Source organism: Centropristis striata, chromosome 17 (genome assembly GCF_030273125.1).
Source record: "Centropristis striata isolate RG_2023a ecotype Rhode Island chromosome 17, C.striata_1.0, whole genome shotgun sequence".
Taxonomy (NCBI): domain Eukaryota; kingdom Metazoa; phylum Chordata; class Actinopteri; order Perciformes; family Serranidae; genus Centropristis; species Centropristis striata.
The window spans coordinates 29,088,346-29,101,328 of record NC_081533.1 but is presented as its reverse complement, the minus strand read 5'-3'; the positions used below and the strand labels follow the sequence as shown (position 1 = coordinate 29,101,328).

At 38.6% G+C, this 12,983-nt stretch overlaps 1 protein-coding gene across 2 annotated transcripts in view; it reads right to left on the bottom strand.

The window, feature by feature from the left end:
• The window catches only part of mllt3 (MLLT3 super elongation complex subunit), an 89,990-nt gene that overhangs the window by 40,401 nt on the left and 36,606 nt on the right, over positions 1-12,983 (bottom strand). For both annotated transcript variants that reach the window (XM_059354578.1, XM_059354579.1), the window contains exons 3-4: positions 6,612-6,694; positions 3,913-4,056 (exon numbers count right to left, since the gene is read on the bottom strand). In XM_059354578.1, the coding sequence (XP_059210561.1) occupies positions 3,913-4,056; positions 6,612-6,694 (227 nt within the window). The remainder of the gene's footprint in view (positions 1-3,912; positions 4,057-6,611; positions 6,695-12,983) is intronic.

Sequence of the window (12,983 nt, the reverse complement as noted above, 5' to 3'; positions counted from 1 at the left end):
GGAGGGGAAATTTGATTGCGAGGTTGTGAAACATTATTTGGTTGATGTGGTCCTGGACATGGGTCTCTCTTCTACCAATTCCTTCTAAACCACTTGAGTGTGCCGTCTTCACCTAATGTCTGTGTGTCCCCACCAGAAAAAAATGTGTGAACCACACTAGTATGTTTTCAAGGCAGGCCGCTGATATTAAACTGCCTTCCTTGACATCAAAGAGGAACTCCACAGAGCAGTGGAGTGGAGCTCTTTAGGGTTCGGTTCTGGGTCTGCTCCTCTGTTTGTAACTCACATACCTTTTCCCACATGACACTTTTCTCTGGTCTGAAAGATGCATGACAGCACAACTATTTGTGTGTCTAAGGCTACGTTTACACGAGGACGGTCTGAACAGAAGACGCAGAAGTGGCGTCGCGTCTTCACTTTTTATTCCTCGTTTAGACGAGCGTTTTCAGGAGGAAATCTGCTGCATACGGTGACGCAAAAGTGTGTGAAATTCGATTGTATGCAGCCAGGCGGCATCACTTAAAGCGATAAGAGCATCTTTGGGCATGCAGAAGTTTTCACGCCACACATTTTCATCAGCTACTCCTTCCACAAAGTTCTCCACCATCACTAGATCTCCCAGGTCTCGTTCACAGCCGTCTGGCTTGCCTCCGACCAATTGCTGCATCCAAAATGTGATGGAGGTAATTCCAGATCCTTCTCTGTTCACTAATACTATCTGTACATATCCTGTACATTTGGTGGAAAGACTCCTGTAAGTTTATTAGAGCTGCCAGAGCAGCTTGAAGGTCCGACGCATGGAAATAATCCCACATGTTTGTTTATTTCCCTGTACTGGAGCATGTATGTGACGTAAACACATACGTGACGTGAGCAGATCAGATCAGAGTTTTGCGTCTTGTCAGTGTAGACGACACGCTACGGAGGAGCGGATTTAACTTTTCCACTTTGGAAGGTGGTTTCAGATTTTTGCGTCTAAAACGCCGTCACCGTCTAAACGAAAGGCACTTCCGATAAAATATTTTGTCGTTTTTACCCGCGAGCGTCCTCGTGTAAACGGGGCCTAAGTGACTGACTTGCCTACTATGCTGTGAATGGCTCAGGTCCATTGCACATCCAAGGCACCGATGCTCTTTTGGGCTTGTTGAAGACCAGACAGCCTGCTGCGTTCTGGGTCAGCAGCTTGAAGGTGCATGCAGGAAGACCTACCAGTAGAGAGTTGCACTAGTCTAGTTGTGATATCACGAGGGCCTGTATCAGGAGATGTGTTGTTCGGTCAGGTAGGGTCTGATCTTCCTGTGAATCAACACGATCTGGCAATTGTGGCCACATGAATCTTAAAGGTCAGTTGGTGGTTGATCCCAGCAGAATATTAATTGGCTGATAAAAAAGGTTACACTGCAGCTCATCTACTACACTTGCTACTGTCAATCGGCTTGATACTCCCTCACTACAGGGGAGGCCCAGCTCCTGATCAAAATAATCACAACTTGTTTGCATTACTGACATTACACTAGTGGAACTAAATACCCTTTAACATCATGACAGCAGAAACCCGACACATCTATTGTCCGAGACTGAAACTCTGATCTGATCAGACTGAAACCTAGCAGCAGTTAGCATGTTTGCTAAAGTTGATTCTTGCAACTTTTGGGTTGTGAATGGTAAAATGGTAAATGGGGTGCACTTATATAGCGTTTTTTAATCAAATCGCTTTACACTACACACTACGCTCATTCACCCGTTCACACACACTTTCATACTGGTGGCCGATGAACACAGCATCAGGAGCAATTTGGGGTTCAGTATCTTGCTCAAGGATACTTCAACATGTAGGCTGCCACAGCCAGGGATTGAACCACCAACCTTCCGATCACTGAATGAACGATCTACCAACTGAACCATAGCCGCCCACTTATATTATTCACATGGTCACTTTGTATTAAATGTTTCAGCTAGATTAACATCATAATACTAATAATATACCAAGGCTGAAAAACAATGGATACATTTATCTATCTACAAATTATTCACAATCTATCAACAAATATTGCCCTGTTGTCTGCTACACAATAATGAAGCAGTAACATTAAAATGCTGGGTTTTCATCAGAAGTAATTTAAAATGACTTTTACAACTGAAAGTGAACATGAAATGGTGTAACATCTCTCGTGTGGGTAGCCGACAATTGGCTGCATTTTGATTCATTTCCTTGAGTCCAATCGAATCACAAGGGAACCAAGCGCCAAGACCCCCTCTCTCAAGTGGTCTTGGAAAAACCTTGACCTTGATTGAGTGCTACTACATTAAGTAACTCATGGCTTGTATAGGTTTATTACTGGCATCTATACATTTAAACAAACTGTATAGTTCTGAACACTCGGCTGTGGCTCAGTTGGTAGAGTTGGTTGGCCCCCAACGAAGGGTTGGTGGTTTGATCCCTGACCATCGCAGCCTACATGTCAAAGTATCCTTGAGCAAGATACTGAACCCCAAATTGCTCCCGATGCTGTGTTCATCGGTGTGAGAATGAATTCCCAATGGTGGCAGGTGGGACCGTTTAGGGTAGCCTCTGCCACCAGTATGAATGTGTGTGTGAAAGGGTGAATGAGCGCAGTCTGTAGTGTAAAGAGCTTTGAGTGGTCGCAAAGCGACTAGAAAAGCGCTATATAAGTGCAGGTCCATTTACCATTACCATTTACTCTGACGAGACTATAAAAGAGCCTCCTCGGAGTAGGACAACAGATAACACGAGTGGTTAGGTTACACCTCATATGTTGTAACAGAATGACATTTGGCATGCACAGTCACACAACAGCTGTGGCGCTTAGAGTTAAAACAAAGAGCAGTTTTCTCAGGTCAGGAATCTCTCCAAGTACAGCTAATTAAACAAAGTGCAGTGATGCGACTGGCATGCAGGTACACTGGGTTTTCTTGACTGAGGCTCAAATCATCAACTTGTAATGGACAGCTCTATATTGAAGGTTTAACATTTTCATGGGATATTTCAACAATAAGAAATATTATCAGCCTTACTTATTACCAGAGGTGGAATGTAACTAAGTACATTTACTCAAGTGCTGTACTTAAGTACAATTTTGAGGTACTTGTACTTTTCTTGAGTATTTCCATTTTAAGTAACTTTATACTTCTACTCCACTACATTTTAAAGAAATCTTTTACTTTTTACTCCACTACATTAATCTGACATCTTTAGTTGAAAATCAAGATAAATATGAAATGATAAGATGTTTTTTTAATTAAAACTTATAACAGTATATTAACTAACTAAAATGAGCCTAATCTTGAGGAAATTAAAATGTTGCTCACATGCATCAATATTACTTTTACTTTTGATACTTTAAGTACATTTTGAAGCTGATACTTTTGTACTTTTACTTGTAGTGGAGTAATTCTGCAGTGTGGTAGTAGTACTTTTACTAGTACTTTACTAGAAGTAAAGGATCTAAAATACTTTTTCCACCACTGCTTATTATCTGCCTAAACGGTCAGCTCCTTTAAATCAGGACTGAAAACACTATTGTTTACTGAAGCGTACTCTTAACTTTAACACCTTATCTGCTCTACTCTACTGCCCTTACTTTTTAACTACGCAATGTTTGACTTGTGCTTTTTATTATTTTATCTCTTTTTTTATCCTGCTGTATCTTATTTTATCCTATTTATATTTTTATTTCTATTTCCCTGTTTTAATTGACTGTTTTTACTGTTTTCAATTGTGTCTTGCTGTTTTTAATGTGTATGTAAAGCACTTTGAATTACCTTGTGTTGAATTGTGCTATACAAATAAACTTGCCTTGCCTTGCCTTATTACTAACAAATACAACATTTTTCTTTCTAGGTGGGCTGCAAAACATCACTCAAGCCCCAGCCTCCCCATTGCAATCCTACCCCTCCGGCTTTCAGTAGCTTCCTGCGAAACTCCTCTGTTGGGTTGTTGAAGGTGAGCTTCTCACAGCGGAGATGATTGACAGGTGGGTGGCCCTCCAGATGGAGAAACAGGTCGTAATCAAATCGAACTTTCTTGGGTTCTTCCTGAGAAGAAGTGGTGATTTATCCAAAGAGGGAAAAGAGGAGAAAAGTCCATCAGTTAAACAGTGCATTCTATGTTTAGTTTTAGGTTTTCTGCACAGTTAGAATTACATAAAATAACAAAGATAACATATAATGTAAAGTGCAGGGAGAGGCAGAAGGTAGGTTGCCAGTTGTGTTGCAAACCTGAAGCACACGGTGCAGATATACCACTCTAAGGACTGACTTGCACATTTTTTGGCAAATGATCTGCAAGGTGCATGTCATGTCTCAGCCTTATGCTCCTTCTCAAATATTTATTACTGGACTTGCCTTTTTCCTATAATTTCCATAGCTTCAGAATCCTTTAGTGAATTGGGCAACCTTAGCAGAGCGTTGGATTGTGAGTCTTATTTGAAGACATTATAGATTAAATGCATATTAAATGCAATGCAAATGCAATTAAAAATCAATTCAACTTTGATTTGGTTTCCCTTTTATTCAAGGAAAAATATCCACACAAGAGCATTTAGTGTCAAGCGGACCATGGTCAGTTATAGAGATTTGTGATATGGAAATTCAAAATAAGCTATAAAATAAGTAGACAAGAATTTCTGTTTTTGGCTAATCAACAAATTTCAAATATCTGAAAAATAAAGTTGCTTAATCACAATGATAAAAAAAACAAAACAAGAAGGAATCCAGTATTGCTAAAAAAAAGAAAAAAAGGTCCTGCATATTGATTTAAAACTTTGCCAACAACACCTACAACTATCAGTTTTCATTGCATAAAAAATATGGAAAAAAACTCTGATGATTGACAAATAGATGATCACACAGAATCCAGATTCCAAAGAAGTTGGGACGCTGTGTGGAACGTAGAAAAACCTGAAATGTATCAAATTCAGAAACCTTTTAAAACCCACCCGCCAAAGCTTATAACAGGACTGTAAGGTCAAAATGTATGGAAGTAAATCTGTGTCATCGGAGTTTGAGATTAAAAAAAGACGTTGAATTTCTAGCACTGAATATTTATGCATTGACATTATGTATCTGAATGTTTTTCAATGTTAAAAATTCAACCTCAAAAAATTCAACCTCAAAAAATTCAACCTCAAAAAATTCATAAAATTTAGAAATTTGAGGTTGAATTTTTTGCGGTTGAATTTTTTGAGGTTGAATTTTTAACATTGAAAAACATTCAGATACATAATGTCAATGCATAAATATTCAGTGCTAGAAATTCAATGTCTTTTTTACTTCAAACTCCGATGACACAGATTTACTTCCATAAAAATGCAGTATGAGATTTTGTTTCAATGGTAACATCTTCTAGTTTCTGCCATTGTGCTTGTTTAGCATGTGGCTTAAGCACAACCAAAACTACATCAATTGAAAAAAACTAAAACAAGTCTTTTGGTCCATTCCTACCCTTACCCACTGGTGGGCAGGTGGGTTTTAAAGAGGTTAAAAACATTGTCTTTGAATATTTTTAATTTAATATATGTGTCAAAGGTTTAGCAAGTTATCACAACCCATTTTATTTACATTTTAGACAATGTCCTAACTTTTTTTGGAATCCCGGTTGTATATTGTCATAACGCTCTTGCTTATCAATTGTCACTTCTGGCTCACTTAGTTATTCAACTTAAAATGACAATAAAATATGGTGTAACACACTGGAGAAGGCAACATTATGTTAGCCTTGATTTTGACGAATTTAAACCAGGTGCTCTAACAATACAAAATACTACTTAAAATGTATTATGACACTACTTTAAATTAAAGATTTAAATTGTGTAGTCCGGCAAAGAAGAACTACTTATTTTGTAGTTTCTTCAAAAACTAGTTTAGGGGCCTTTTTCTTCTCTCTCCCATTGTTTCCTGTCATCACTCTACGATTCAACCCAAACAAACTGAGTATAAATCTCAACCTGGTCTCACAGAAATCCGTGAAATAGCCACGGATTTCGCTTAACTCAAAATCCATGGAATAGCCACGGAATCGCTCAAATTTCCGTGAAACTGACACGGATTTCGCCACAATGCAAGTTAAAGACAGTCATATCCCGTGGCTATTCCATTGATATTTTTTCCTATTGGTTTGTTCCAAGTCACGTGACTTTCAAGGTTCCGGCGGTCAGAACAAAAAACATGGCGGACAGTTCTCTCATTTTTAGTGAAAAAATTAATATTTTGATTTTGTTTCTGCATAAAAATGGATTTTGATCACATTTCTAGCGAGAAATATATGTTTTATTTTCTAAATATTCACTCAGTGAATGTTCATAATCACTTTGTGGTGAAGATCTCGCCAGAAAAATATGACTGTCATTAACTTGCATTATAGCGAAATCCGTGTCAGTTTCACGGAAATTTGAGTGATTCCGTGGCTATTCCACGGATTTTGAGTTAAGCAAATCCGTGGCTATTTCACGGATTTCTGTGAGACCAGGTTGATAAATCTACAGTTTTCTCAGTCTCTTAATATACTTTAAGAAGACACAGCACACGACTAATAGACCAAAAAATGGATGGATGGAACATAGTTTTCTAGTGAGTAAAACTGTTAAATGTACCTTATTTTTGAAGTAAACTTCAATAGGCAATATGAAGCCTGCGTATCCAGACTCCTCCACTTTGTATGGTGGATCCTTGCACACTGTAATGAAAGAAATTTGCTATTACAGAGAGGCCATCGACCTTCAGCACAACGTGACAAAACAGAGGGACTGGTTTAAATTCATTTAGTTCTGTAAAAGGTTAAGCAGCTGCCTCCATTCAATCAGTGTTGAGTCACAGCAGTGGTCTTTGTGTTGGTGGTTGCTGTGCTCTGATGGATGCTTACAAAAATCAGAAAAGAAGTGAATAAAATGATATGTGGATGTTGCCTGTGTTTCTAACAGTCTCATAACCAGTAGGGTTGGGCAATATCTGCTTAATAAGCATGTGACAATGTCCACAGTCAATCATCACGATGCACGGTGATGTCATCTTTGTGAGTTATTCAAAATGATCAAATTATATGGGCCCCGGGGCGTTCCCGGTGGCACACCTGGTAGAGCGCGTACCACAGAGGCCCAGTCCTCGTAAGCGGGAGGTTCGAATCCGGCTCGGAGCCCTTTTCGGCATGTCTTCCCCTCTGTCTCCCCCTTTCACTCTCAATATCTCTCTCAATAAAGCTACAAAATGCCCAAAAAATATCTTAAAAAAAAAAAAAAAATTATATGGGCCCAAAACACAAAACCTGCTACACAAACTCGACCATTAAGCATTAATTGATGTCTGTCATCTTTACAAATCAGGATGTTCTTATGCCAGAAATTAGTTATAATTCCATAGACTGTAGAGATAATTGCATTTGTTCAAATAAGTTTAGTTGCACTCGCAAAATCAATCTTTTGATTTTTCACTGTTGATAAATCAGACTTTTTAAACACTTGGATGTGGATGTGCCTTTTAAATCACAATGTTGGGCTCAGTGGTCAATGACTGTCCACCCCTAATAGCTACTAATGCTGCATATCCATTCTCAAGAGATCTCATTAACTCCCAATTCCATTGTCTGCACTGATATCAATACAAGAAATGTAGCCTAAATTAGGACCAGGGCCTTTATAGCTTGTGAATCCACCCAGCTTATCGCAAGGTTCATCCCTATGGGGCCTTTAAAGACAAACAAACTACTAGAGCTCAGGTGTTCTTCCCTGGAGGTCTGTGTTTTTCAACCTCCCTCCCTGTGGACTCTGCAGAAAAGTACCAATTAAGTCCATGTATGTGAAGATCTGAGCATGTTTACTGGAAGAACAAATAAAACCAGGTCTTAGCTTTGGTACAGACAGTATGTCGACATTATATGCCACATACAAGTGGTGTACATAATCTGAAAGCTGGGAAACTGCAGATTAATTTGAGATGGAGCTGAGCACAATTAGTCAAGTTCTTCCAGTTATAAATCTAGAAAATAAAACATTGTGACATTGCAACTGTTACTAAGAGAAGAAGGTCCGTTGAGCTTTGAGCAACATGGTGAAATGGTGTGTATATGGGATTTGTAAATCTGACAAGTATGTTAACACAACACACAGGGGTTCTCTCTGTTGCCATGTGTCAGCCCTGTGATAGTCGACATAACACATTCATACTGCACGCAAAAAACTGCATGTATTTTGCCCCCTGCTGCATTGGACATCTGTAGAGGAGAACTTGTAGGTATGGCCATGCCACTTTTTCCTTTGTCAATATGTATGGTTGGCTATGGTTGGTACCAATGGATTCCTTATATTAGGTCATCTATGCTTATATGATACCAGTATTGACACCATTATTATTACACTTTTCTTTACTTACTATAACAATAACCAATATGTATTTAATATTGTATAAAATTAAATATTTTCAGCTGACATTGGTTGCAGGCCTATCACAGGTTGACACATATATTCCTTTTCAACTAAGGCAGTAAGAGGGCCAGTTCAGAGCTGGTGGCTAATTGCGAACCAGTTCCTCACATTTCCACAGCCAAAGAACCGCTTTCTGCTAGGAAAACTGGTTCCAGAGTGGCACCAACTCTTTGCTGGTCTTAAACCATGAACCGCTTATTATGGGATTATTGTGACCAACAAGACCAAAGAAAAACGTGTATCAATTTTATTTTATTTGTTTTACTTTAATGCGATTGATACAGGCTAGCATTAGCAGGCTAATGTTACAACAAAGGCTAACATTAATTTAACTTCTCAGATTTAGTGTAAAAAGATGGCCGTCGATAGCAATCAAGACAAGCAGCACAAATGTGTTGTACATGTGTTTGGATGTAGGCTCGCAAAGCCAGGAGCAACATTTATAAAGAGACGATGTAGCCCGCCATTATTGTGCAGACATATACAGTGACGTAATTATTTGGCTCTAGCCGAACCAGCACCAACCCAGCACTAGAACCAGTTTGCGTTGGTCAAAAAAGGGTAGCAGAGACAGACAACCATTCATGCTGTCATTCACATCTAAGCTGCATGTCTTTGGACTGTGGTAGGAAGCTAGAGAACCTGGAAAATACCAACCGACGCAAGGAGAACATGAAAACGCCACACATAAGAACCCAGAATGGTAAATGGTAAATGGACCTGCACTTATATTGTGCTTTTCTAGTCGCTTTGCGACCACTCAAAGCGCTTTACACTACAGACTGCGCTCATTCACCCTTTCATACACACATTCATACTGGTGGCAGAGGCGACCCTAAAAGGTCCCACCTGCCACCATTGGGAATTCATTCACACTCCAATGAACGCAGCATCGGGAGCAATTTGGGGTTCAGTATTTTGCTCAAGTATACTTCGACATGTAGGCTGCGATCAGGGTCAGGGATCGAACCACCAACCCTTCCGTTGGGGCCCAACCAACTCTACCAACTGAGCCACAGCCGCCCCGTCTCTTGCTCTGAGTCAGTGTTAACAATCAAAACCAAACACGTGTAAAACATGAACCTCATGTACTCAAAAAGTATGGGGGCCCATACTCATGTGGACACAGTAGACTGCTGGAGAACAAACAAAAAACATAAAGGAAGTCTTGAAGGAGCATACCGCTGAGGGTTTTCAGTGATGCAGGAGACATTGGAAACAACTTGAGTCAGGAATAGTACTGACCAGGCCAAGGTACCAATCTAATCAACACTGTTGTCTTGTTTTGTTTGGAGCCCTGCCCATTCAGGGAGCAGTCGTGATTGATGGCTGGCTGACTACGCTAAGGTCGACCTGGGGCCAAGCCATCCAAAACCCAACACCACTGAGCAAATATTATGGGTCAGAGTTAATTGTCCAAGTGGGTCAGGTTCAATTACACACAGCTAAAAGAGCCCATTCACCAACACACCTTTATAGCAGTGGTGGGCCGTCAGGGCCAGCAAGGCCTTCTCTGCTGGCCTAACATAACCAGAAATCATGATCATGATTATGATAAAGGTTAATTTAATTTTTCATTTACTTTCCCTAAATATCTAAAAGTATTCATATTCTCCTCGTGTCATATTATGCTCCTTCCAGTGCTGTTGTTTTTAGGTTAGAGTTTTTATCCAATCAGAATTCAGCTATCTTATGTTGCCAGGCTGTATGAAATCTGCCCGGGCCTTCAGAATCAACAATGCGGGCGTCTGTGCACTGTAAGTGAACGGGCAAATACAGTTGATAGATAGTTGCGATAGCCAATCAGATCACGAGTTGTGTCAGTAAGGCCCTCTAGCTGGCCTCACATTGAACGTGACATTTACGCGTCCTGTGATTGGATATGGATACTTACTAGTTTGAGCCACGGCAGAGCTATGCAGACCAACAGAGTCACACCCGGCCGGGACTGTTAACGGTATGTAAATAATCTGGCGCATTGGTGCAGCTGTGTGGTTGTACTCAAAGCAACAGGTCACAGAAAGTCGTGATACGTCACGTTTTGACATGAAAAAGTTTTTTCACAAAGAGACTTGTTTATTGTGTCGCTGTCCCCAAAGTATGGCCGCCTTGTTAGTGTCTTTCTGATATTAAACGGCGATTTTGGAATTTATTGTACAATCTTGTTAAAGCTTGCATATTCTTTGTGGACTCATTTAATAAAACTTTTTGGAAAGATAATTTAAAAGACCCTTTTATTTTTAAGTTTTGACAGTAGCATATCAGATATGTTTTAATTGCTAATGCAGTATTGTTGATCTCCAGTCCTGGTGTTATAAATGCTGGCATAATGAAAGGTATTTATTGACTAAGTTGGACATCACTGAAGGCCTAAGTGTGAAATGCACCGCCCGCCACTGATATATAGTAACAGAGGTGGAGAGGGAGATGAACTGAACCTCCCCATTATGGAAGGAAAATTAACATTTAGGCACATACACTCATATGTTGTGGTATAGTTTTATTATTTACATGGATAACTGGGTAGACATTATGTCATGTGGAAATATTTCAGTGCAGCTACAGTGAACTTGCGCACCTCAAAGATCCTTTCCGGACAAAAAAGAGCAATCTAAATAAATATGCTTGATACAAATTCCCCAACTTTGGTTAACAAAGAACTGTGACCAAGATATGCACTAAGTGGGACATTTAGCTGACATACACTACAGGCCAAAAGTTTGGAAGCGAGATCAAATTTGTACAAAAAAAGATCAGAGTTTCATTGCTATACTTTGCAACAAAATAAACATGATTATTGTATAAAGAGTCACTTATTAGAACACATTTTATTATAATTATCAGGTCTTTGGGTTTTTATTGCTTAGACTTTATGTATACTTCTTTCCTTAATGTAAAAATCTGAACTCTTGTTTCTTTACTCAGCAGCTTCAATTTAGCCATTTCTGTGGTAGTTTGTCAGAGATTTGAACACAGTTGAGATTTATTGGGATTTTTGTATCCAAACTCTCAAGCGCTAAAGCGAATAATGCAAACTGTGAGTTGTTTTTTTTACTTTTGCACTGAAGTGACTCTTCCAAATCTACTCAACCCTAAAACTTAACCCTTCTTTTCTTTTGTTAACATTTATTCAGCAATGGTCTGCTAACATCAAATGGCCAATTCAATAAAGGTAAAGTCTGATCATGCAGTAAACACATCCAAAAATCCAAAGAATCCATACTGGTTTTTAAGAAAGCCATCAACCCAACTGATGACAGAGACTGCATTTTTTGAATATATGATTGCCAGGAAAAACAATGTTAAAGGGAATTTCCATTTAGTATGGGACTATTTTGTTCAATACATTAAGGACTTGTCACAGTAAGCATATGTTGTTGTCCTCGTTTTGGAATGACTGCCTGTTTTTTTGTTTTTTTTTTATTTTAAATTTAATTTAATTTATTTATTTTATTTTTTTTCCTGTCTGTTTTTGGTGTCTGTCTCGGCTGTTTGTAAGTGTTTGTATTATATGTTGAAAAATTAAAAATTAAATAAATACTTTAATAAAATAAGAAAAAAGAAAAAAAGAAAGCCATCGTGAACAGAAAATGTAAGTTGCTTCCAAACTTTTGGCCTGTAGTGTACACATAGTGAAGGACCTATCTGTTAAAAAAAAAAAAAGTAGCAGTTCAAGGTGCCAGCCATGAACAGAAATACCCCCTCTCTGCTCACATTCAGACAGGGACACTTGTTGCATGTTATTCCCCATCGCTCTCACTTTCTGTAATAACGGTACTGTCACTATCTAATATAAGGCATGAAAGTCAGGCTCTGCTCAAAATGAAACTATGAATGTACTACACTACTGGTCAAAAGTTTTAGAACACACCAACTTTTCCAGAATTTAATTGAAAATGATGCAGTTTAATGTCTCAGTGTACTCTGAAATTAATGCACATTTGCAACATTTAAAATTCTTTATTGAGCATGATAGTGTTTTGAAAGTAAAAAAAAGATTCAAAATCACATTTTATGTTGGACTAAAGGACTAAAAAAAGACACAAAATGACAAAGAAGACACCAAAAGATACAAAATGACCAAAAAAAAGACAACATGACCAAAAAAAGACACAAAATGACTTACAAAGACATGAAAAGAATTCAAAAATGGACAAAATAGCCCAAGACTCCATAGAGTTAAGTTGTTAACCCATTTCTTGTTCCCTGAAAAAGGCCTACTTGTATAATTCTGAAATGTACATTATTTTACAGTTTTGGTTAACCTTACCTTTTTTTATTTACCTCTGGCAGTTCACCACTTACCTTTGTACCCTTTCAAGCTGTTCATTTGACTTGAACTGCTTGAATTTCAATAAAAAACTGGAAAAATTGGGGTGTTCTAAAACTTTTGACCGGTAGTGTATATTTGGTAGCTTCATGTGAATGTCCATATCTTTAACTACAAGTAAAACCTTACAGTCCTGTGGGATTCTTTCAAATGCAGGAAATGACTAACTTTAAAAATCGTAGTTTTCTGACGGTTTATTCAAATACTGTTCCCTCTTT